Source organism: Nelumbo nucifera, chromosome 3 (genome assembly GCF_055504915.1).
Source record: "Nelumbo nucifera cultivar China Antique chromosome 3, China Antique-T2T, whole genome shotgun sequence".
NCBI classification, from domain to species: Eukaryota; Viridiplantae; Streptophyta; class Magnoliopsida; order Proteales; family Nelumbonaceae; genus Nelumbo; species Nelumbo nucifera.
The window spans coordinates 94,913,222-94,940,396 of NC_142651.1; the positions used below are offsets into that span (position 1 = coordinate 94,913,222).

General features: G+C 38.0%; 1 protein-coding gene across 1 annotated transcript; it reads left to right on the top strand.

The window, feature by feature from the left end:
* The first annotated feature begins 3,049 nt into the window (after positions 1–3,049).
* LOC104586544 (NAD(P)-binding Rossmann-fold superfamily protein) lies at positions 3,050–27,091 on the top strand. Its single transcript, XM_010243811.3, has 17 exons — positions 3,050–3,233; positions 3,941–4,198; positions 4,311–4,472; positions 4,676–4,726; positions 12,825–12,959; positions 13,102–13,125; positions 13,277–13,388; positions 14,017–14,142; positions 14,238–14,287; positions 22,809–22,967; positions 23,053–23,148; positions 23,252–23,367; positions 23,494–23,617; positions 24,964–25,077; positions 25,284–25,364; positions 26,174–26,358; positions 26,820–27,091. The coding sequence occupies exons 1-16, from the start codon at positions 3,180–3,182 to the stop codon at positions 26,318–26,320; spliced, it is 1,809 nt and encodes a 602-aa protein (XP_010242113.1). The 5' UTR covers positions 3,050–3,179; the 3' UTR covers positions 26,321–26,358; positions 26,820–27,091.
* The last annotated feature ends 84 nt before the right edge of the window (positions 27,092–27,175 follow it).

Below are 27,175 nucleotides of genomic sequence, written 5' to 3' on the forward strand. Positions count from 1 at the left end.
AAAATTTTAAATTTTACTGTAATTCTATAAACATTCAAAAATTCAAAAACTTACATCCTATACACCCATATCCGTCTGTAAATTGACATCAATTCCGAGCTGGCACCAATTGTATTTTAGGCCTATAAATTCTGACCCAGGGCTGAACAATCATTCTCCTTTTTTTTTGGCAAATAATTCAAAAAAATTATGCTCAAGATGCCATCAAATAATTATCATAAAGAATAGGTGCCAGTTAAGCAATTTGGTTCCTACTAATGTCATTATGGGTTCCACGAAGTCTCAATATAGTGTTTGCCAAAATTTGTTTAAATGTAGCCTTTTCATTTATATATGTATATATATTATTTAATTAAAATATAAAGAGAAATTTTAGAGTCTTTGGCATTGCTGTTGCTTCTAATCTCAACGTTTGTCCTTGGGCCTCTACTTGGTGCCATGTAAGTGTTTTGATTTCACCAAAACTTACACTATGTTTCGTTTGACAGATAACTACCAAAAAAGAAGTTGGACAGATTCTATGTTTCGTTTGACAGATAACTATCAAAAAAGAAGTTGGACAGATTCCGGTGTTTGTGCCGCCCTCCATAAGGGGTTATATGGTCACTTTTTTCTAGAGGTGTAAATCGGGCCGTGCCGTGGCCCGACACAATTGTATGGCCCGATGGGTTGTGCCAGGCTTGAGGTTTTAGGTCAGCGGGTCGGGCTGGCATGGCCCGCATTGTTGTGCCATGTTACCTGTGGCTTGGGGTTGGCTCGGCCCGACCCATATATATTATATATAAAAAATAATATATAATAAAATAAACAATTTTCTTTTTCAATTTTCTTATATTATATTATTTAATTATTGTATATATAAGCAATTATATACATCAAAATTCATATAAAATTAAAATTTTAAGTTTTTTTTTTCAAAATTTTAAATAAATAACTTTGGCTCGATCTGGCCCAAGGCCTAACCCACATACCAGCTTGGCCCGACCCACACTTTGTGTGGGCCGTGCCATGCCGACCCGTTTTACACCTCCATTTTTTTTCACCTTTAGGTTGTGTAAATTACTTTTGAAGAAAACACCTTTTTGACTTTCCCCCTTCATCGGATCATTTCCACTTCTGTCTTATGTGGTGTCAATTTTTTTTTTTCCTGAATTTTAAAGGCGTGTTCTGACAAAATGGTTGCTTTTGTTTTTGAAAACAAAATCAATTGCCATTTTAGCAAAATCAGTACAATTTTGCAGATGTGGAAGTAACAAAAACGACCATTATGTCTAATACTAAAATCAAATGCAAGCGTTGCTACATCAACCATGACACAAATCACACCCTTATATGCTCTCTTCAACGACTGTATAGTTTTCATAGGTCCCTTATGCATTATTATGAACAGTATTTTATTTAGAGTTTTTATGAATATTGCTTGTTTAATTGTTAAAATAATTAAATAATACAATTTTTTAAGGATATTGTGGTCTGCCTAACTTCAGTTTCAGCTATTAATGAATACACATCCTCTTTAAAATCTTATTCACTAGAAAACAAAGCAAAAAGTTTTTCAATTCAACATCTAGGGCGCTGTTATCAAACTGCCCATAAGGCTGTGTTTGATTTGAAAGAAAGGATAATAAAAGGAAGAAAAAGGTAGAGAAACCTACACCAAACACAGGCCAAACCACCCAAACGCAAAGGAGCAAAGGAGTAAGGCAAAAGCAAAAAAAATATTGAGTGCTTTTCTTTGTGAGAGGTCAAGGCCATCCCTATTGTATTTTCTTTATTGTTTGTACTCTCTCTATCGCTTGATTGCTTCCTTTGTCCGTCGGCATGAGAATCTTAACCAAGGAAATGGGAATTTCCCAGTAACCTTGCTTTTAAGTTTTAATTACAGTGTTGAAGGCCAGATGGGATTAGTCATTGGAACTGATGATTCAGCTTTAATCGTCGATCTCATTCCGAAAAGAAGAGCAACTTCTCGGTTGGCCGTTGTCGCCAGTAAACTACTTCTCAGTTTTCATTGAAATCGGATTTATTCCTCACATTTCCTGTAATATATATATATATATAACGGATATTCCTATTGTACGGATGGATAAATTTGACCAACAATGTATTGTGATCAGCAGATCCGGACTCAGCTACGGACATTAACACTTTGTGGATTAAGGACTACGGAACCAAATGTTGTGACTTGTGAGCCCTCTGAGCTCTCCAGCTTTTGCCTCAAAAATCAAAAACATGACCTGGCCCACAAGCCACGCACTGCAAAGCGATGGTTGTGAAACGGGTCCACTGCAGCGAATGGGAAAATCTGACTTCGTGCTAGATTATTAAAATATCTTAGATTTAATATTAATTTTAGAATGTCTCAAATTTTATCTAAATTTCTAAAACCTTAAGATTTCATAATTTCATTTCTAAAATATTTTTAATTTTAGTTTTTTTTTATAATTCTATTTAAAAAATAATTTCGAAATTTAATGTATTTTTAAGTAGTTGCTTCGAGATAAAAAAGTTGAAAGATTCCTTATCCTCATCTCTAATAGGTGATCTGCCCTGAACCTACCCCGCCACCAGCGATCGCCGATGGGTGTGGACGGGGTAGGGGATTTTGTGTAGAGGGTTCGAGATGCTCAAGTGTCATTCTTATCAATAGAGGATGACCATTAGGTCGGGTTCAATACGGGTTTGCCTAAATCCAAACCCAATCCGAAGTAGTATCGGTCTGAACCCAACCCGATCCAACTAAATGAAGAGGGGTACTGAACCTGCCCATCTTCAAGGCTGCTGTGTCAATGGCTCTGGTCAGAAAGGGTCCACTTCAACTCGAACCCAATCTGAAACCCGATCAAGACCGAACCGACCATAACCCACTAGGGTCGGGTCAATACGTTTTTTCACCTAACCCGACCCACTGACATCCCTGCACCGGGGTGATGAGTATCATTCGGGTCTTTGTCTGGTCGGGTCGAGGAACCAATCACATAACGGACCACGAGCACGGGATTTCCAACTTCCAAGTAGCGGATTCTAGACTCTAGAGACGACTTTTGATCCTTAGTTTTTCTCTGTATCCTGAGATTTGTGTGGTCTACAATTGTCCCGCCAACTCAAATATCAGCTCCATTTGCCTTCTCTTGAGCTCTACTCCCTTCCATCAGTGTCTGTAAGTTCTGCATTCGAAAATGGAGAGTTGTTGCTCCACAAAACTTTCAACGTCTTCTTTCTCTACTTTTCAGGTAATCTCACTTCTCCTTCAATGCTGCCTTGTGTCTCCGCTTTCCAAATTGGGTTCTGCTATTGAAGATGTTATCTGCAACGACAAGAATTTCTGAAGTAAAAAAGCTCTTCTTCGAAAACTATAAGAAGGAAATATGGGTTCTTTAATTCGTTCTTCATTCTTGTTCCCCATGTCCTAATTGATAGAGTTTGTTCTCAGTTTCGAATGGTTTCCAAAAGTGGATATAATTACATTGTAAAATTCCGAATACTGATTTGAGAAATTGCAAATTTCTCACCAGTTATATGGCATTTTGAGAAAGCTGAATATAGTGGGATGCATTTATACATTGTTCCAATACTCCCTAATATTTTATACGAGTACATGCCAATAAGAAAGGTTCTGTTGTTTGAATTTTCAAATTATTACGCCATTTCACTATTGTCATCCTAGATGAGCAAGCACCGGACCTTCCAAATGTCTCTTGAAAAAGTAAACATGTAAGATTCCATTTAATTTGTTTTTCTGGGTATGCAACTGTTTCGTTTAATGGCTTAGCTGGTTGATGATCAGGTCGAGTTTTGAAAGCAAAGTTGTGTGTATCTGGAACTTTTGTTAATTGGTTTTAATGGTGAAATTCACTACTACTTGAATTTTGTTATGTTGGCACTAGTTGGATTAGATGGTCATCTTCATACTGGATCACTGAATTAAATGGTATTGCAGGGGTTTTCTTCATCACCTGTTGTTAGGAGATTTTCTAAGAACACTTCACATCAGAGACTACTCTTCCACCCACATTCTAAACAATTTCTTCAACTTAATGACAGACTGCGGTCTTCTCTTTACCACCATACCAAGAATTCATACTTCTTACAAACGAATAGACGACCTATAGTTGCAGAAGCTAGCAAGCAGAGTTGGGATTTTGGCAGATTTTTGAAGACATTATACTTTTTTAATGGGCCTCCATCTCATTCTAATGTGGGTTACCGTTTTCATTTTCCTTTATGTCTTCATTAACCAATCATATATATTTCTTAAAGATATCAACTTTTCTCATGTTTTACCTAATGAGATCCTTTTCTCTGTGAAGTTCTTTGAATTTCTAATTGCAAAACTATCAAGCCCAAAAGCCAGTGAACCAGTAAAGGCAATGGAAACCTCGGATGTCATCCTAGTTGCTGGAGCCACTGGAGGTGTTGGGAGGAGGGTAGTTGATATCCTACGGAAGAAGGGGTTGCCAGTCCGAGTGTTGGTAGTCTTCTCTTTAACCATTGTGTTGTAACTTGGATGTTTGATTGAGCCAATAGAATTGCATATATATTGGAAAAAAAGATAAAGAAATAGAAACATGGAAAATAATTGTCATTTTCTTGGCTTTTGAATCCTATGGAAACTCGTTTCTTATTTTTTTTTTCCTTTTCCAAAGTTATTTCTCTCATGTGAATACTCTATCAGGTCAGAAATGAGGAGAAAGCAAAAAGGATGCTAGGTCCAGACGTTGACTTGGTAAGACATTCACCATCTAGTTGAAAATAACTGTAAGTGAACTAGTTCAGTGTGACGTGATTTGATAGGAGAATGTGGATGGTCACAGAAATGACAAGATCCCACTATTCAAATTTTATGTATTTATTTCTCAATGATTTATATTTTGCAATATAGATTTATAGAAAAACTTGAGATACATGGTGGGAAATATATAATTCCATCCTACTCTGCTTGTCTGAGGATCTGTTTGCTCATATTCAATCAATCCACACAAGAGACAGTTTCTTAGATGCCATAAAAGGCCACCACCCAGTTCGGGTCCATATGATCTACCTAACCTCCAGCACTTTAGCAAAAAGTGGCTACTCTCACGTGTGAACCTGTATTCTGATGCTTGCCGACCTCAAAGGCATGATTATATTTGATCAGAACCATGTTCATGAATTTAAGAACTTTTTATGTATCTTCTGATTATTTCAGAAACTCAGATGATTCTTAGATGCATGCCTTCAATCATCAATGTATTCATTTCTGATCACCAAAACAGTATCTGCACCAAGAATAACCATTGAATATATGTATGATGACACTAAAATGATGAAAACAATGAAACATTATGGATTGAAAGTATGGTAAAAACATCGGCAAATGGTTCAAGTACAGTACTTCGCAATAGGCAATTTCATTAGATGTGCAGTGATTTTTCTGAAGAGTAAATTAGCTAATTATTCCATTATTTATTAGTTTTCTGAAGCACCTCATTGGCTTTGCTGGTGTTAGTGTCAACTAAAATAAGGGTAGAATAGTCATTTGGGTTTTATTAATATGGTGATGTGTCTTTTAATTAAGTGCTGATGTGTCCAACTTAAATAGGGGCATAATTGACATTTGATACTTATCTTAGTAAATCTCCTTCAATTTTCTCCTTCTCTTCTTCTCTCCCTCTCTCTCTTACTTCTTCTCTTTTACAACAAGAACAGATCTGAAACTGACGAATATAAATCGTCACATGGAATCAGGTGATTGGTAGAGAACCCTCTAATTGATGGAACGAAGAGGGCTGCAACAGTAGGTTCGTGGTAGGTTCAGATGTGTGGTTCAGATCAGTGGGTTGAAGGCTTAGTATTAGTCGTATGGTGGTAGGTTCAGATGTGTGGTACTCTTGTCTGTGATGTGTTTGTTGTAGAACCCTGCTACAGTGAAGCATCTGCACTCTGTTCAGAAGTCAAACTCGCTAATCCCTGCAAAAAACACAAAAGCTGATAAAGTTCTGAAATCAGTGGGCTGACACTTGTACCGGTCCTCCAATATAAAATCAGAGGATATGGATATGACCCAAGGAGGCAGTTCAAGACAGGGGTTTTTCTCAGAAAATTGTGTGTTAGAGTTGAATTGGAAGCCCATATTTATAATGGGGCATCCATCACTCAACGTTACAAAAAATTATAGATAAGAGGAATACCCCTTCTTATCCGAGATTCTTCTAACCTCCTGGACTCTTTCTGCCTCTTGGTTCAAGGGACAAGTGTCCCACAAGGTAGGATTAGTTGCCCAGTTTTCTCAACTACCTTGCCAAACTTTGACCACACCAAGCAAGAGTCTTGCTGACATGGCTTTAGTTTGATTAAATGTAAATAGGCCTAGAAAAGGGAGACTAGTCAAAGATATTTTCCCATTGGTGTAGGCTATGCCAAGCAAGAGTCTTCTGAATCGAGGGCATCTGGCCACTTAGATCAACATTTGTGAGGTGCCGAAAGTGACAATAGTGGGGGTTAACATTGCTGAAACCAGTGACTGTATGTTTCAGCAATGGTTAGTCGTATGGTGATGAGTGATTAACTTGAGGAGTGAAGTACAGTGTTGTTGGAGTGCAGTGTAGTGATTACTGGGTAAGGCAGGTTGAAACAGGAAAAAAAAAGTTTTTTTTTACAGCCATGGGAGATAATGAACATAAGTCGGTTATGATCCCTCAAGACTACTTGAACGTACAAATGACCTCAATTAAATTGAATGGAGAAATTTACGTACCTTGGGCCAAATCTGTTGAAGTGTTTCTCAGAGCCAAGAAGAAAGTAAAGCATATAAGAGAAGAAAAACCCCCCAGTTGATTCCCAGGAGTATGGTGATTGGGAGCAAGAAGATGCACAGATTATGACTTGGCTGTGGAATAGTATGGAACCTAAGATTAGTGTAAACTTCATGTTCTTAGACACAACCAAGGAAATTTGGGATCATGCAAGGAAGCTTTATTTAGGGCAAGATAACACCACCAGAGTATATCAATTCTATCAAGAGTATTTTATTCTGCAATAGGGTAACCAAAGTCTTGAAGAGTATTATGCTAGTCTGAGAAATTTGAGAAATGAGTTGAGTGTGTATCACCCCCTTACATTTGATGTTAAAATTCAGCAACAACAAAGAGAGCAACTTGATGTAACCAGATTTCTGGTGGGACTGAAGCCTGAATATGAACCAGTGAGGGCTTAGATACTAGGTGGGTCTGCCCTACCCTCTCTCGAGGAGGTGTTTGCCCGTCTCTGGAGGATTTCTGTTGGCCCTCCAGAGAACCCCACCATATCCGATAGGACTGCCCTTGCGGTGGCTAGAGGGGGTGGCCGTGGTGGTAGAGGTGGACACATGTACAGTCGTGGTGGTGGACATGTTGGAGGTCGAGATTCAGGGGGAGCTCGTGGTAGAGGATGTAATCATGGTCCGAGAAAGTGTACACATTGTGGTATGAATGGGCACACTGTTAATTTTTGCTAAGATCTACATAGCCCACCGTCATCCTGGGCTAATCATGCAGTGGCAAGTGGTGATATGGAACAAGGGAGTCAATAGACCGGTCAGACACCTTCACCTATAGATGCCTCTGGACAAGAGATGATGAGTATTTCACGTACTGAATATGAGCGATTGATCCAGGCTACTTCTTAGCCGAGTACAGCTACACTTGCCCACCCAGGTATGGCTTGTCTAGCATCCAAACCCTCCCACTGGATCATTGACTCTGGAGCTTCCGATCACATGACTGGGACTCCAGGTGTGTTCTCTTCACTTTCTTCATCCTCTAAAACCCACACTGTCACCCTTGCTAATGGTTCCACTTCTTCCATAAGTGGTATTGGTGATGTTAAAACTGGTTCATTATCTTTGTCTTCAGTTATGTATGTACCCAAATTTCCTTTTAATCTTATGTTTGTTGGTAAATTGACCAAGTCTCTTAATTGCTCTATCGCCTTTTACTCTTTATCTTGTGTATTTCAGGATCTCAAGACGGGGATGAAGATTGGTGGAGGGCATGAAGCTGGTGGACTGTATTACCTTCATGGTGGTGGTGGTGGTGGTTCTTCAACAGCTCTTTAGTCGTCTCTCACCCCTCTCCAGTGGCATTGTAGACTTGGGCACCCGTCTCTTAAAGCACTTAAGCAACTTGTTCCAGCATTGAATTGTCTTTTTACTTTGGATTGTGAGTCGTGTCAGTATGGGAAACATCATCGGGTTTCCTTCAGTCCTAGAGTCGATTATCATATGCCGAGTCCTTTTTCTTTGGTCCATTCGGACATTTGGGGTCCAAATAAAATAGTGTCACACAATGGATACAAGTACTTTGTTATTTTTGTTGATGATAATTCAAGGATGACATGGCTTTATCTTATGAAAGGACGAAGTGAATTATTTTCTATTTTCCAAAAGTTTCATGCTGAAATCCGCACTCAATTTGGTATTCACATTAAGATCCTATGTTTCAATAATGGCTGAGAATATTTTTATACATCATTTCAACAATATTTAGAACAACATGGTATTATTCATCAAACCTCTTGCTCTTACACCCCCCAACAAAATGTGGTAACTGAACGGAAAAATCGTCATCTCTTAGAAACTGCTCGGTCCTTGTTGCACCATACGAATGTACCTAAACGTTTTTGGAGTGATGCTGTGCTTACATCTTGCTTTCTTGTTAATAGAATGCCTATGTCCATCCTTGATGGTTAGTCTCCCTTCTTTGTTCCGTTCCTACGTTGTCTCCTTTTCCTCTTACTCCTCGTGTTTTTGGGTGTGTGTGCTTTGTTCATAATTTTGGTCCCGGATTGGACAAATTAGATGCACGATCTACGAAGTGTGTCTTTCTTGGCTATTCTAGGACCCAGAAAGGGTACGTGTTACAATCCCAGTTCTTGACGTTGTTTTGTGTGTCCCGATGTTACCTTCTTTGAGTCGGTTCCGTTCTTTTCTGGGTCAAATGTCTCTTCCCCTTCTTTCCTTCCGCTTCCAGTTCCTGTTGCGGACCCCATTCCTCTTGTTCCAGCTACGCCTAAGTCTTCACCTCTGGTGCCACTTCCTCCTACATGGCCACCTATCCATCAAGTGTATACGCATTGACATGCACCGGCCCCTCCAGCTTCTTCATCGTCGATGGATCCAAAAGTGACTTCCGCAGCACCATCACCCCCCGTTTCTGACCTTAACCTTCCCATTGCCCTGCGGAAAGGTAAACATGGTTGTACCCTTCATCCTATCTCCAATTATGTTTCTATTTCTCACCTATCTCCTTTCCATCAACAATTTGTTTCATTGTTATCTTCTGTTTTTGTTCCTAAGAATGTCCAGGAAGCCCTTATCTCTTCAGGGTGGCGTCAGGCGATGGAAGAAGAACTCTTCGCTCTAGCTCATAATCATACGTGGGATCTCACCACTCTTCCCCCGAGTAAGCATATTGTTGGCTGTAAGTGGGTATATACGGTCAAGTATTTGCCTGATGGTAGTGTTGAGAGATTGAAAGCTCGGTTGGTTGCCAAGGGTTATTCACAGTTATATGGTATTGACTACACAGAGACCTTCTCTCCTGTTGCCAATATTGGTTTTGTTCGTGTTTTAATCTCCCTAGCTGCTATACATGATTGTCCCTTGTTTCAGCTTGATATTAAGAATGCTTTTTTGCATGGTGATCTTCTTGAAGAAGTGTATATGGAGCAACCACCCGGGTTTGTTGCTCAAGTGGAGGATGGTAAGGTGAGTAGGCTCAAGAAAGCTATTTATGGACTTAAACAGTTCCCTTGTGCTTGGTTTGGCATATTTAGTGAAGTCGTAAAGAAGTTTGGCATGAAACAGTGTCAGGTTGACCATTCAGTATTCAACTATGACTCTGATGCGAGGAAGATTTTGTTAGTGGTTTGTGTTGATGATATTGTTATTACTGGCAGTGACATGCTCGGGATTGACAGGTTGAAAACATTTTTGCATGATCATTTTCAAATAAAAAGACCTTGGCAAATTGAAATACTTCTTAGGGATAGAAGTGACAAGGTCCAAGTATGGTATTAATTTGTGCCAGAGGAAATATGTTCTTGATCTATTGGAGGAGACAGGCTTATTGGGTGCCAAACTAGTGGAAATACCCATGGAATTGAATGTCAAGTTGAGTAGTGATACAGGTGAGGAGTTTGAAGATCCAGGAAGGTACAGAAGGTTGGTGGGCAAGCTAAACTATCTAACTATCACTCGTACCAAATATCTCATTTCCAGTGAGTGTGGTGAGTCAATTTATGCAGAATCCTCGGGTTCCACATTGGGACACAGTCCTAAGGATTGTAAGGTATTTGAAGGGAGCTCCTGGTCGTGGCTTGCTATATAAAAGTGGTGGAAATATTGAAATAGAGGGATATACAGATGCTGATTGGGCTGGATCTATATCTGACAGAAGGTCTACTACAGGTTATTGTACTTTCCTTGGGGGTAACTTGGCGATATGGAAGAGCAAGAAGCAGACCTTGGTGGCAAGAAGTAGTGCAGAAGCTGAATACAGAGCCATGGCACATACAACTTGTGAACTAGTGTGGTTGAGAAATCTCCTACAAGAGATGGGGTACTCGATACTGCTCTAATGAAGCTATATTGTGACAACTAAGCTGCAGTTCACATCTCCTCTAACCCAATTTTTCATGAGAGAACAAAACACATAGAGGTTGATTGTCACTTTGTGAGAGAAAAGGCTCTTAGTGGAATGATAAGTACAACATATGTCAATACAGGGAGTCAATGGGTAGACTTGTTCACCAAAGGGTTGATTCAGGCAAGAGTGGATTACATATGTAACAAGCTGGACTATATGATATATACTCCCCAGCGTGAGGGGGAGTGTTAGTGTCAACTAAAATAAGGGTAGAATAGTTATTTGGGTTTTATTAATATGGTGATGTGTCTTTTAATTAAGTGCTGATGTGTCCCAACTTAAATAGGGGCATAATTGACATTTGATACTTATCTTAGTAAACTATATATCCTGGCCGACCTAAGAGAGAATGAGAACAATTCTCTTCTCTTGGTTCGAACAGGTTTCTTCTCCTTCATTTTTCTCCTTCTCTTCTTCTCTCCCTCTCTCTCTTATTTCTTCTCTTTTACAACAAGAACAGATCTGAAACTGACGAATATAAATCGTCACAGCTGGTAATGGCTTGTATTAAAGCTTGGAAGTAGGATTGTAGGAGGTGACTCCATTGTGAAGTTCCATCTCCAAGCTGCAATTAAACTGGCTCCATCTCCAAGTTGATTGTGCCCAATTAAACTTTAGGAATCATTTAGGAAATGTAAGCAGTACACATGAAGATGACTCCATTGTGAAGCTCCATCTCCAAGTTCCGAGCATTTCCTGATACTTATATTTTCATTGGAAGTTTCTGACTTGTCTCATTGGTGTTTCTATGTTTTTTTATTAATTTTAGTGTTTTCATGTTTCCGTGGATTTACCGTTTTAAAGGGAAACCACATACAGTGTAGTTAAAGCATCCTCTAGATGTCAAATAGACAACTGCATAGGTGTTTTGGAGGCCAATCACCTAAATGACCAGCTAGGTGGGAGGTACAGCAGTAGATATAAACATCTTAGTGGGGGCAAATGACTAATTACCTCCTTTATGTATTGTAAGTGTTTACAATCTATTTTGCATTGATAGGAGTATATTTGGAGCTAAAAACCAGGGCTATTCATCTCTCTGTGTGTATATCCATTTTCCATTGAACCAAAGTGGTTATTAAAAAATCTTGTTATTTTTTCCTAAAAATCTTTTCAAAATTGTTATCTAATAACTGACTGATTTAATTTGTGATTCAATAGCTTGCAATTAACATGCAAATATATAATTTATGTATGGTCACATAACTTCATTATAAAACATTTATTTATTTATTCAATTTTGTCACATAGGCAATGCCTAGTTGTTGCCTAAGCATTGATGCTCCTTGCCAACCCAAAACTCCTAGGCATCATCTAGCTGCCTTAACAACGGTGACCACATATCTTCCATTCCATACAAGTAATTGAAACTTGTTTTCTATTATGTACAGAAACAAAAAGCAAGACATAGCAACAATTCTTTGATAGCTTGATGGGGTTGGGGTTGGGAGAAGAAATGTGATTGCAAGCAGTGTCTCATAGGGGGGGGTGCTTTGGTAAGGAGAACATGCAAGTAAGTTCAGAACCTACGTAGGTAGCTTGATTTGCACTTTGGTATCAAGTATTGGCATAATCTTGAGTGCAAATGTAAACTATTAAGTGGAGTGTCAAATTCCCTCTAAGAGGGAACTTGAATACAACCCTTCTCTGTAACATGCACTTCTTATAATTTCTCTTGTATCAGCCTGCATAACTTTTTTGTGATTGTTATCTGGTTTATCTCTAAGCTCTGTGCTAAGGGGAGTAACTCCAGTTTCAGAATTTTGGCAATATTGGATGTACATTTAAAACGGATCTTGACATTTTTATTTAGAAAAGATTTTTTTATCATAGATTTCTTGTTTCCAATCATTGCTTACTATTTATATAGTTTTTCATGTATGCCAGATTTTTCTATGTGCATGTCTTTAGTTTCATATTGATGAACAAATTTAGCATGTCTCGTAATAAACTGAGGATGTGTCTGCATTTAGACTTATCCTAAGTCATTATTATATCAGACTTTGCATCAGAATCAGGAAATGTCTAATTGCAGGACTTGATTCAGTAGGGATGTTCATAGCATGCATTGTATTTATGGGTGGGGAAAATTGTGCAGTTTTGCCTACAATATCTTTGTTACTTGCACATTTCACATCATTCTGTATCTTACTGTTACAGATAGTTGGAGATATTACCAAAGAGAGCACCCTGGTTCCTGAGCATTTCAAAGGAGTGAAGAAAGTCATTAATGCTGTTTCTGTCATTGTTGGCCCAAAGGAAGGGGACACTCCTGACAGGGCAAAATACAGCCAAGTAAGATTTTGCACTCTTCTTGGATTATGAAACTTCTGTTCCTCTAGCTGATGACATTTAAGAAGCCTATGAACCATTTTTCTAATGGTTGTTTTATCCCTATCATTCACTTTTGACATTTGAACCTCCTGATATGGTGCAGGGAATCAAGTTCTTTGAACCAGAGGTGCTGAATTGATTGCATATATTGTATCAGGAGTTATTTTCTTTCTTTAATAGAAAGTTTGATTTTGCCTCTGGATTTCTTATATGTTCTATATGGCTTAGATATTTGGTTCTGACTAAACTTGATGATTTGATTTTATTATTCCAAATAGATAAAAGGTGATTCACCTGAAATGGTGGAGTACTTGGGAATGAAAAATCTACTTAATGCTGTAAAGAAGAGTATTGGACTACGAAATGGAAAATTGTTATTTGGATTTGAAGGTACATTCTTCATGCATCTCAAGGATATTGAATGACACCCATGCTGTTTGAATTACCTGACATTCTAAGAACTGTAAGTCCTGTTGTGAGATTTGCAAAAATTATGTATGGGTCCTAACAGAATCATCTTTAAAGAAGAAAGATTCACACTAATAATTTCTACTTTTGGTTATTCACTATATCATTTCCTATGCCAATGTTGGAGTAATAAGTTGTTAGTATCATGCTATTGGGACAATGTGACTTCTCTGTCCTATGCATATTTGTTTTCATATGCATCTCATTATTTTTAGTTGGTCATGCCTCTGGTGTTAAGTATGAAACCAAAGTTCGTAGAAGCAATAAATTGGTGGAGTCAGAACTTCCAAAACTGACGTGAAACATGGTTGAGTAATAGGAAAATAATGTAAAAACTGACAAGTTAGTGGCTTCAGCATAATAACTCGTATTTATAAATTATGGCATATAAATTGGCAGTCATACCCAGCTTGGCTGGGAGCAAATGAGTTAGAACTTTAAGCCATAGGTTTACAGTCACTTTTAGATGTACATGTTTTATTTGAAGATATAGATCATTTCTCTTTCATTGTGCAGATAATTTATCTTTTGTTTTTTTGGTAAAATGCAGATAATTTATCTAAAGAACTCCCTTGGGGTGCTTTAGATGATGTTGTTATGGGAGGAGTTAGTGAAAGTGCATTTCAGATCTATCCAACTGGTAGTGAAAATGGTGGACCTACAGGGCTTTTCAAAGGTTTACTTGTCAAATTGTTAGCTTTAAGTGTTTTATTTTCTAGAACATTAAAGTGGTTACTTATTATCTTTGAATGGTTCTTTCTTTTATTTCAGGTGTTGTTTCAACCAAAAACAATGGTGGTTTTACTAGCATCAGGACAAGGGTAAGCCTGAGTTTTTTCTTTAGATGTTCATTTCCTAGTAAAATATTGTTTAGGGCTGCAACCGGATCGGATCAGATTCAGTAAAGGGTATATCCAATCCAATCCGATAAAAAATCCAATTGATCCGAATCTGATAAGAATCCCTCGGATTTTCAAGAGTATGTTTTGAATTCGAATTTCTTATCAGATATCTGATTTGATTAAGATTGTAATAAAAAATTATGATATGATATAAATAATATTATATTATTTACACTATAATAATAAATTATAATATATAATACATAATACATAATATAAAATATATAATTATATAAATAATATATAAAATATATATAGAATGTACATATATAATATATAAATAATATACAATATATTATACTTCATAACTAACATATTGGATCGGGTTGCGGCAGATCGGATCAGGGTATATCTGAATTCGATCTGCTAACTAAACAGACCAACTTTTCTGATCTGATCCGATTTGTTAGGATCAATGGAGGTATCTGAGTCTGGCTCTTATCAGATTGAATTTGGATCGGATCTGATCTGACTTATTTGCAGCCCTAATATTGTTTTCTGTTTAATTATTTTCCATATTTTCCCATTTCCTTGTAAATCAAGTTATTTTTCTCCATCATGGTTCAAGATAGAAGTTGTGTTATTGAATTTGAACATTTTTATGGGTATTGTGAATCTAAGCAATATTTGATGATGACAGATTTATATAAAGGCCATTACCCAATGTTGGTCCCAGTTATCTGGGGTCTTGGGAGGGGTAGACTGGATACAGTCCTGACCTTTGGCATCATACATATTACATTATTACTGTATAGGATACCTATTTTGTCGAGACCCTAAACTCATTGGTTGGCATTCACACATATTACTATAAAGTGGTTCAATGGTTTTAAATTTTTTTCTCTCATTTTATTCTATTGACAGTACATGTATCATTGACCTGCAATTTTAGAAGTTCTACTGAATGCTGAGTAATATACATTCGAATAACTTACTTCATAATTTCAAGAAAATGTAATTTAATTGGTGTTACTGGCAACTTATTTCCTAGTTAATCTAAATTGTCATTGTTATTTTCTATTATTGATTGAATATGCTCAAATGGCTGTGCCAGTCTTCTGAACCTGATCCACTCCAATAAAGCAAGATATTGTGAGAATTTACTGATGGATCTTCCTGTCTTAAAGAATCCTGATCTTTTTAGGAGGCTTCAAATGGGTAATTAGCAGTATACTTTACAGTCTTTGTGGACTGAAGTTCGAACCAGTTAGGCCTACCAACAGTCTGGGTCAACCCAACGGACCCAAACCTATTGTATCCATTACAAAGGATCTGGGCCTACATTTTGTCTCCCAATTATTAAAGGATCAATTCTGAGTATTCATTAGTGAATACAATGAAATGGTTGTACCAGTCTTCTGTACCTGATCTATTCCAATTAAGCAAGAGATTATGAAAATTCATTGATGGATCTTCCTGTCTTACTTAAGGAATGGTAATCTTTTAGAAGTACTCAAATGGGTTAATTATCAGCCTACTTTTTATGGGATGATTGGAACCAGTTAGGCTTAACAAAGGTCAGGTTCGGCCCAACAGATCCAAACCTATTGGACGCTATTAAACAGGATCTGGGCCTATAGTTTCAGTCCCAGTTATTAACACGATCAATTCTGGGTCTTCGTTTTGAGTTCTGATTATAATAGGGTCGGGTCTGGTTTTTGACAAATTAATACAAGTTTTCCTTACCTTCTCAAAATAACAACAACAATAATAATAGGGTCAGTACTGGTTTTGCCTGTACCAAACTGATTATGTAAGAGAATACATATATATTGACAAATATGCTCCAACATTTTATGTATGCTTCTCATGATTTGCCTATAATAACATCAGATAAAATGTCAAGAGTTATCATTTCATAGGGGATATGTAAGATATTTGAGAAGAGTCAGAAAGAGAACTATCAGGTTTATTGTCAATTATCAGGCTAAAGGCCTATCAGTTGTAATTGGGTCTTATCAGGCCAAACCCAATAAACCTTATTAATAATATAGTCAGTTCTGGATCTATTACTTAAAGGCCTTGTTATGCAGGAGAGAAGAAGAGAGGAGAGAAGAGAGATCTGAGAGCCAAAAAGTACTGCTGGCGGTGCCAGCTTTTGGTATATATACTAGCGTGACAGGATATAAAAAATAAAAGGAGAAAATTACAATAGTACCTCTGTGGTACTATACTTAGAGAATTAACAGCCTTTTAACACTCCCCCTCAAGTTGGGACATAGATATCAATCATGCCCAACTTGTCACATAAATCATGATGCCGTGAGTGGTGTAACCCTTTTTTAAAGATGTTTGCAAGTTGATCTTTAGAGTTAACATAAGGAGTACACACTTCTCCTGTGATGACCTTTTCTCTGATAAAATGTTTGTCGACTTCGATGTGCTTATTTCTATCATACAACATTGGATTAGCAGCAATGTTTATAGCTGCTTTGTTATCACAGAATAGGGTCATAGGTTCGTCAACTAACCCAACTCACTCAACAAATTCTTTAGTCACATAATTTTAGGCACTCCATGAGACATTGCCCGATATTCAACTTCAACACTAGATCTAGCTACTACATTCTGCTTTTTTCTTGTCCAGGTAACTAGATTACCTCCTATAAAGGTACAATAACCACTAGTTGACTTTCTGTCATTCAGGGATGCTGCCCAATTTGCACCAGTATACACTTCAATTTTCAAATGTCCATGCTTTTGAAACAACAAGCCTGCACTTGGGAACTTCTTAAGATATCTGAGAACTCTTTCTGCTGCTTCAAGATGGGTAGTCTTAGGGGATGCATGAACTGGCTAAGAACACCCACTGCATAAGTTATGTCTGGTCGAGTCATAAAAGTATATAACAATCTTCCTACAAGTTTCTGGAACTGTTTCACATCCTTGATGGGTTCACCTTGACAGTCACCTAGTTTGTGGTTAGGATCAATAAGGGAATCAACTGGCATCACTCCCAATTTTCCTGTATCCTGGAGTAGATCTAGGAGATACTTTTTTTGGGAAATGAAGATACCCTTTTGTGAGTGGGCCACTTCAATCCCAAGGAAGTACGTTAGGAGGACCTAGATCCTTCACTTCAAATTGGGTAGCAAGAAAATTCTTCAACTTCTAAATTTCATCATTCCAATCACCTGTGATAACTATATCATCAACATATACTATCAATGCTGTAATTTTCCCTTCCCCTCTTTTCACAAACAATGTGTGATCAGATTGACACTGCTTGTATCCTCTTTGCTGTACTGCTACATGGAACCTGTTGAACCAAGCTCTTGGTGATTGTTTCAGCCCATATAATGATTTCTTTAACCTACACACTTTCTGTTCATTATCTTGAGCCTGAAAACCAGGGGGTTGTATCATGTATACTTCCTCTTCAAGGTCACCATTTAGAAAGGCATTCTTGATGTCATGCTAATGAAGATCCCAATTAAGATTAGCAGCTAGGGAGAAAAGGACTCTAATGGAGTTCATCTTAGCAACAGGTGCAAATGTTTCTGCATAATCTACTCCATACACTTGTGTAAACCCCTTTGCCATTAAACGAGCTTTATACCGTTCCACGGTGCCATCAACCTTGTGTTTAACTGTAAAAACCCATTTACATCCAACTGGATCCTTCCCCTCAGGAAGATCTACTAACTCATGTGACATTTTTATGTAACGTATTAATTTCTTCCTTCATAGCATCTGTCCATTCAGGTATCGAAAGAGCTTCTGCTGCATTCTTAGGGTTAGGAACACTGTCAATGGAAGAGAGAAAAGTCTGAAAGGAGGGTGAAACGTTTTCATAGGAAACAAAGTGGGAAATGAGGTGTTTAGTGGTGCAAGATCTAACACATTTCCGGTGAGCAATAGGAAGGTCAAGGTCATTAGCAACAGAAGTATCAATAGCAATAGGGTCAGGAACATCAACAAGAACCAAGGTACCTGAATGGGTATGATCTGCCCTCGGAGAGTCTGATGGCATTGGTGGTACAGCTTCTAGGTGCCCCACAACTCTTGAACATGGTTGGCCTTTGTGACGACGAAAGAAGACACGGAAGGGAGGAGGATCAGGAAGAGGAGGGAGCTGAACTAGTTTCTCCTCATTCTTACACTCCCCCTAAGGAGAAACAGGGAAGAAAGGCTCACTCTCAAAGAAGGAGACATCCATAGAAACATAAAATTTCCGAGAAACTGGATCAAAGCACCGGTATCCCTTCTGAGTGAAGGAGTACCCGAAGAAGATGCAAGGAATGGCACGAGGATCTAATTTTCCACGAGTGGGTGGAAGATTTTGAACAAAACAATGACAACCAAACACACGAGGAGGAATAGAAAGAAGGAGAGCCTTAGGAAAAAGAAGCTGATGTGGGGCTTTGCACTCTAACCAACGAGAGGGCATGCGGTTGATGAGATAGGTAGCACAAAGGACAGCCTCAAGCCAAAAACGTTTTGGGACATTCATATGAAATAGTAACCCCCGGGCCACTTCAAGAAGGTGTTGATTCTTTCTTTCAGCAACACCATTTTGTTGTAGTGTTCAGGTACAAGAGCTACGGTGAAGTGAGCCACGCAATGCAAAAAACTCCATAAGATCACTATGAAAATATTCTTTGGCATTATCCGATTGAACATTTTGGATTTCAGTTTGAAATTGGGTGAAGATCATCCGCTGAAAATCTTGGATAATTTTTGGTACTTCATCCTTGGTTCGCATGGGATATACCCATGTATATCTGGAGTAATCATCGATAATGGTAAGAAAATATTTATAGCCACTTTCAGATGGTAAAGTAACAGGGCCCCAAACATCATAATGAACAATGTGGAAAGGAAATTCAGATTTATTATTCTTTGAAGAGAAATGAGTTCTACACTGCTTACTCAATTGACAAGTTTGACAAGTAAATTCTGACACTGATACTGACTTAAACAACTCTGGAAACACAAATTTCAAAGACTTAAATGATAAATGACCAAGACGACTATTGCCATAAATAGACCTGACTCTTAGACTCTGTGACTTGAAGACTAACCTTATTCTCCAGCATGTAAAGTCCATCCACCTTACATCCTTTACCAATCGTCTTCCCCGAGGCTAGATTCTGGATCTCACAATAAGAAGGGAAAAAGGTCATTGAACAACTTAAGGAAAGAAGGTCACTGAGCAATTTAAAGAATTAGTAATACTACTAACAGAGAACAAATTAATGGGAAATTTTGGAACATGTAAAACATTAGATAGGGTAAGGCCAATGGGAAGAGAAATGGTTCCTTGACCAGCTATGGTAGAGTATGATCCATCAGCTAGTCTCACCTTGACTTTTCCAGAAAGGAGGTGATAGGTTTGAAAGTAAGAGGACTTACCAGCCATATGTTTAGACGCTCCAGAATCAATGATCCAAGGAGTGTCAGGGGTATGAGATGCTACATGGAAAGTTGTGGCAGAGTTACCTGATGTAGACGCAAATGAAGTTGAGGGAGGAGCATCCATCTGACGAATTGCTCTACCATAGAGCTCTAAATGGTCACAGAAGGACTTAATAGTATCCTCCCTTGGGTCAGATCCAGAGGCGTGTGTCTGAGTCACAGTAGTAATGGGGGGCTGATTCTCCTGAGTAGCCATATTTTCCATAGTGTGCTTTCTTGTACCTTGCTGTCCTGACTTTTTATTTAGATATGAACCTTGCTTCTTACTCAGATCTTGAGCAAATTTTGGCTTCCCATGAAGATTCCAACATCTGTCTCGGGTGTGTCAAGGTTTCTGGCAATGAGTACACCACAATTTGTCCTTGTCATCCACCTTTTTCTAAAAATCCCCCTTTTTAAAAGTATTTCCCCCACCTGTAGTAACACTCCCTTTCGCTGCCAACATGACTGCATCCCCTCCAGAATTGTTCATCAAATTTCTTCTGCTTTCTTCTGATTGTACTAGAGCATAAACTTCCTAGACGGATGGAAGATCCTTGCTACCTAGGATCTAGACTCTGATAGATTCATATGCAGGGTTCAAGCCATGTAGGAAAGCAAACACTCTTTGCTAGGAAACAAGTTTTTTGCACAATTTTGCATCTTCATCACACTTCCAGTCCACACTTTGATAATGGTCTAACTCCTTCCAGATAGAGGTCAAGTTTGAATAGTACACAGGCAGACACCTCTCCCCTTGTTTATAAGTGGACGATTCTGCCTGTAACTGGTAGATTTTTGCATAGTGACGTAGTTCAAAATAGGTTGATTTTGCTTGTTCCCATATCTCATTTGCCGTTTCAGCCCACATAAAATTCCTTCTTATTTGAGGTTGCATAGACACTAAAAGCCAGGACATGACCATGTTGTTTTCTTAGTTCCATCTGTCATATTCAGCACTCCCAGAATTGGGTTCTTTATTCTCCCATTTATATAACCTATCTTTCCCCTTGCAGTGATGTACAAATTGATCCCTCTTGACCACTCTAAATAATTTAAGCCATCGAGAGGAATAACAGCCATGGGAAAGGATATGTCCACACCCCCACTCATTCGATTCTGCATTGAGGAAACACTGGATGTAGCAGAATCTTCACCACTCATGATTACATATTCAAAAACTCTTAAAATGGGCACAAAACCTTAAAAAAAAGGGTCTAACACCAAGGGAGAAAGGAAACCCCTTTTTTTCTTCGGAAACACAACCCTTTTCTGTAAAACACAGGTGCTGTTACAGCACTAACAGGTCATCCCTTGACCTACAGAATTAAACACAGGTGCTGTCACAGTGCATACAGGTCATCTCTTGACCAATGCATCAACAGAAATGCTGTTACAGCAAGTACAGGCCACTCTCTGACCTTCAGTGCACCATAAAAGCTGCTATTGCAGCACACAAAAGGTTTTCACGACCTACAGTTTATACAGGGGTCTGTCGACCCCACAAAAAAGGAAAGAAAGAGGTGCTGATCACCTCGCATCCAACCAGAAGACCTAGTACAGGTTCTGCCCTGGCACACGACCAGAAAAAAGAGGAGAGAAGTTACTTCAGTGCGTGAGAAACCTTGATCTTCAATCATCCGAACAGTAGATGAGGGCGGCAAATCTGGTGCAAAGGAAACTGTTCACTCGACCTCTCCTTTCAGATCTGATAGTCCCGCTCTGATACCATGTTATGCAGGAGAGAAGAAGAGAGGAAGAGAGAAGAGAGAGAAGAAGAGAGAAGAGAGAGAAGAAGAGAGAAGAGAGATCTGAGAGCCAAAAAGTACTGCTGGCGGCACCAGCTTTTGGTATATATACTAGGGCAACAGGATATAAAAAATAAAATGAGAAAATTACAATAGTACCCCTTCGGTACTATACATAGAGAATTAACAGCCTTTTAACAGGCCTTATGGAGTCTGAGTGTTTTCTTATTTGAACTGTCTTATCCAATACATTATTTGAACTGTATAAAACTGGAACCAGCAAAGGATAGAACTAATAGGTTACGTTGAAATATAAGAGAACTAAAGCTGGTTGAAGGAAAAACCTACAGAAGAAGTTCTGTTAAGGATGAATCCTTTTTTCCTTTATCCTCCATATGATATTGACCTATAAGTAAACTTGTAACGGGAATTTCGTTCCCCTTTAAGAGGGAGAGGTCATTTTGTGAAACTAGCATCCTTTTAAAAGGGAAGTCTATTTTGTGCACCAAAATCTCTAGTTACTCTTTATAGACTGACTGTTCTTAACCATGGCATTACTAGCGGTCACAGAATCTTCATTACAAGTAGTACAAGCTCAAACCTGATTTTCAATTACTGCATCTAAGCTTCAGTCTTACTAAACTTGGTGAATTACTCACTTTAGTCAACCCAGTTGTGTAAGTTAAATATAAAACTAGTTAACAGTTTAAAGAAAAACAAAATGCTGAGATATTTGTTCAATATAAGTAAGCAAAACCTATTTTCTTGGACATGTGGTCTAGCTCAGCTAGGAGAAATGTGAAGGGTCTTCTCTTTTCTTTCCAAGTTTGCTTTGAGAATGAAGCTGCAATAATTCATTTTGTAGACTTCTATAAATCCTCTCATATACGTTTTCTTCCTTTCTTTACTGAAATAGTTAACTTCTGAAAAAAAAGAAAAGCACAAGGACCTAATAGCACATTTATTAGGTGGGTAGTAATTCAATAAGTGATCTTCTGTTCCTTAAGGACAGAAGATGAAAGGACTCTCTCTCTCTCTCTCATAATTTTGGGTCTATTATCACCATGTACATATTTTTGGGAATCTCTTCCCCGTGTTTCAATCTAATCATTATTTTGACTAACAAATGTTAAAAAAAGATGATGATTAATGAGAGCTAATTTTGATCCTTCCAGTTTGTATCTGTGAAACATTTTGCAAATTTTGTATTTCTTGAAAGCTTTTGAAGTTTTGGTGTAAAGTATTTGGATCACCCATCAAACTGTTATAATGATCATCATTCATGTCTCTTTTAGAATTTTTCTGTACCTGAGGATCTTTCTGAATATGATGGTTTGGAGTTGCGACTTAAAGGCGATGGCCGACGGTATAAACTCATTGTCCGTATTAGCCCTGATTGGGATACTGTTGGTTATACAGCAAGCTTTGACACTGTAAAAGGGCAATGGCAATCAGTAAGCGTATATTGCTGTGTGATAAATCTACTCAAGTATATTAGTGCCCACTGTTTTGTTTAACTTTTGTAAGTTATTTCCCCAGATACGGCTACCATTCTCTTCTTTAAGGCCTATATTTCGAGCACGTACTGTGCTAGATGCTCCACCCTTTGATCCAAGCAAAATTGTGTCACTGCAGGCATGTTTCCATGTTCATGAGTTTCTCTGTCCTCACTGTTGTATTTCTGATTTATGAGTTGCCCTTATGCTTTTGTTTATGGTGCTTGAAACTTGTTTTGCAGCTTATGTTTAGCAAATTTGAATATGATGGAAAACTGAATCCAACATTTGTAGAAGGCCCATTTGAGCTTCCAGTATCAAGCATACGAGCATACATACAAGACCGTATCACTCCCAGGTTTCACATCTCTTTTCCACTGATTAATCTCCCTCAATTGTAAATGTCTGAAAGAAGATAATCAACATAATCTGGTGGCATGGTTGCTGTCTTTTCAGTCTTTTAACATGACTGCATTTGTTGTAGGTTTGTACATGTCAGTTCTGCAGGGGTTACACGGCCTGACAGACCTGGGCTTGATTTAAGCAAACAACCTCCTGCTGTCCGCTTGAATAAGGAGTTGGGCTTTATTCTTACATTCAAATTGAAGGTTTTTATAATCTCTGTGCATGCTGTTTTTTTTCTTATTTGTCATAGTTAATTACTGACTTCATTGAGAAAGAATAAAAGGAATGCTACCTGTGTACTTATAGGTGCTAAGCATTCCAAATGTTCAGCACACCAGCCTCTAGAAATCAAGGCAAGGGGCATGGCTGTAAATGAATATTGAATTACAGCCTCAAAAGAAAAGAGTAGCCCGATCATAAGAAAACTAGAGACAAACTTGGAAAATCTGGGACCTTAATGGATGTCCTCTCTCATGGCACCTTTTCAGAGAGTCAACTATCAGGATTGGCAACTTGGTTGCCCAAGACTCCAAGTACTTTCTGTAACTTCTGGCAAAAGTTGCATAGAGTAGACCCTGGTTAGGATACAAGTGACAAACAAAGGTAACACACGATGATAACTAGTCTATGCTTTTGTTTAGCTGTATGAAAAGCTATACTTCAAACTGAGTATAGAAAATAATTAGGTTTAATTCAATTTAAAGTCATAGAACTGAAACATCCTTAAAATCTCTTAAACTCCACCAGGATGCTGAAATATATAGTAAACTAAGAACTTCCATTCTGATAGTATCCACTGAGACTTTTATGTTCTTAAAATATGCAATGGTTATACTCCTTTCGTTGTGATTAGCAAATCACAAATAGGCGGCTCCACAGGATATGGTCTCTTCTGTTTAAACCACTCACAGGCCAAGTAGCAAGTATCAATCTGGTCTGGTAGATTGGATTGGGTAACAACTTATTCCAATACCACCTACAAATAATTCTTTCAGGCTAGAACTGGGCATAAAACCATTTTGGTCACTGAGTCATAGGTCTAATAGTCCAACCGTCCAGTTTGGTTGTTTGGGTCCAATAAAAATGTACAAAAAAAAATGGTTTCAGTTATCTTTTGAATCTACTATACATCAAAATAAGCTTAAAAGTCTCTAAGAACTGGGCATCTCAAAAACTGTTCTGGATGTTGGTTCCCAATTAGAAAGGTCTACTATCCAATCCAATCGAAATCTGACAATGTTGCTACACACTGGGGTCATATCTTGAGAGCTAAGGAGCGATGGACTAGAAGATGGAGAAGAACTTCAATTGGAAGTTAGTATATATCTGATAGGAACTGCAGAATGGAACACCTGGCCTGTTCACCGGTTCCCTTACATGTTGAATGGTTTGTATTGGGCTTATAATCCCTTCACATTGCAGAAATAGGTTGGATCATCTAGATAGATTCCCTCCTTGACCCAATTACTGGACCTTTTTGTACAGCATTAGAGCTAGATGGCTAGAAACTCAATGTTTCTATTTCTGTTTTTCATCCTTTCTTCCATAGGGGGAAGATTTGATACGAGAAAGTGGAATTCCGTATACAATAATAAGGCCTTGTGCCTTAACTGAAGAGCCTGCTGGAGCTGATCTCATCTTTGATCAGGGCGACAACATTACGGTAATTGCATTTAAGATGATATTTCTTTTTTACTTTTTATAGATCCAGTAGTTGTCTGGTTCCTCTTTCTTACATATAGAATACTCTTGTCTTGTCATATTTAATTTAGATAATAGCTTATAGTTGTAAGACATTCTTTTTGTGTGCTATACTGATATTGGGTGCAGCAATCCTTAATGGCCCTCTTAAATTGTTTGATAATACAGGGGAAGATATCAAGGGAAGAAGTTGCTCGCATATGTATTGCTGCTTTGGAAAGTCCATATGCATGTGACAAGACATTTGAGGTTATCCTTCCACATGCTCTTAATAATTCATATTTACATGAAGTATATTTTTTCCTATGCTATTTCTTTTTTCCCTATCTGACAAAGTAATTGTCGGGATTTAACCAGTTCCAACAAGTATGGTAGGTAGACTCAGATAAACCCAGGACTTTGGGTTGGTTATTGGATTGGACATCATGACGTGTAATAGAACTTCATTAACATAGACAACCTATCCTGGTTAGTAAGTTCTACTAATTCTCATGATCTTGGAGATTTTGGATAACCCGCCTAACTTTTGTTTCTTCATTGAAAGGGACTTAAAATGAACATCAAATAGAATAGAAACCAATAGATATTTTCTGAAAACTTACTCTCTATTACATTTTTTCTTTATTTTTCTTGGGATTTTTTGAATTCTTCAAATGCTATTCTTTATTCACAAACATATGCTGGTAAATCTTGGAAACAGCCTCTCTGTGTATCTGCAGGGGTAAGGCTGCATAAATCTGTCCCTCCCCAGACTCTGCATTGGTGGGGGCCTTGTGCACTCGACTTCCCTTTATATGCTGGTAAATACATAAATATGAAGATGTAGAAGTACATATACGGATAGGTTCATTTATGAACACATAAGCTTGATTTTCTTCTAGCTGGATATAAATTCCAGTCACTGATGAGGATGGAAGTCCACAACTAAATCATAGATGTTAAAAACATGCTTTTGTTTGTTTTCCTGACCAGAATTGTCATCTAATCCCACTCCATGGACCATTTCATGTGGTTCACAACTAAGTCATGGATGTTAACACAAGCTTTTCTCTTTTCAGGTCAAAAGTGTAGTTCCATTCAGTGAGCCATTCACCGTGGACCCTGAAAACCCTCCCCAAGAGAAGGATTATAATATATACTTCAAAAATTTGAAGGATGGAATTACTGGGAAAGAAGCCTTGGAACAGAGTCCTTTGTTGGTTTAATGCCCATGAACAACAGTCTTTTCTCAAGATGATAGCTTGTAAGTACAAAATGATTCTTCGTTGTCCTGATTTTTGACAATAATTATAAAGGGAATAAATATACAATTCTAGGTAATTCTCCCATTGGAATCTTACTAAACCTTAGTCCCAACTATTTGGAGTCGAGTAGTCAACTGCACAAATACCGTAAGAACTTTTCCTGAACTTTCTCTTTCTCTTTTATTTTCTGATAAACCAGACAGAGCTATTAAGTCTCCCAGTGCCCAAATAAAATTGAGTATTGCATGTCAGAGCATTTCTGTTTTGTGATGGGATTAAAAGTTTCTAACTGCTAATAACATGTTTTTAAGGGGTGAAGTGGCCTATATTGCATTTTTCTTGTTGCATCAGACTATCAGAATTAGGCAGACAGAAACATTCTAGTTCATTCAGGAGGATCAGAGTCCAGTCCTTTTCTTATCCTACCATTCCCCAATTCCTTGCCTTTTTTTTCTTGCAGAGGGCTACCCTACAGGAGAACTAGAGGGCTACTAAAGAAACTAGAAGACAAGGAAGAAAGACATATCTGGTGCTGGCTCCATTATGGAACTACTGGCTGCATTTAGATGGCTGAAAAAATAGTACTACTCGCAAATAATTATTTCAATCATGCAGAAGAGTGGATTCTTTCCTTTTCTATTTTGTAATCCATCATGTATATTTACATATTGTATTGTATATAAACATAGATATAATACAAACTGTACTATCTTTATTTTCTTATTTCTCTAAGATTTTGTTGTTAAGAATCCCTTCAGGTAGATGGGTTTTCTCCATTACTAGATCTTATATGCACAGGTGGTGCATATCTGCCAT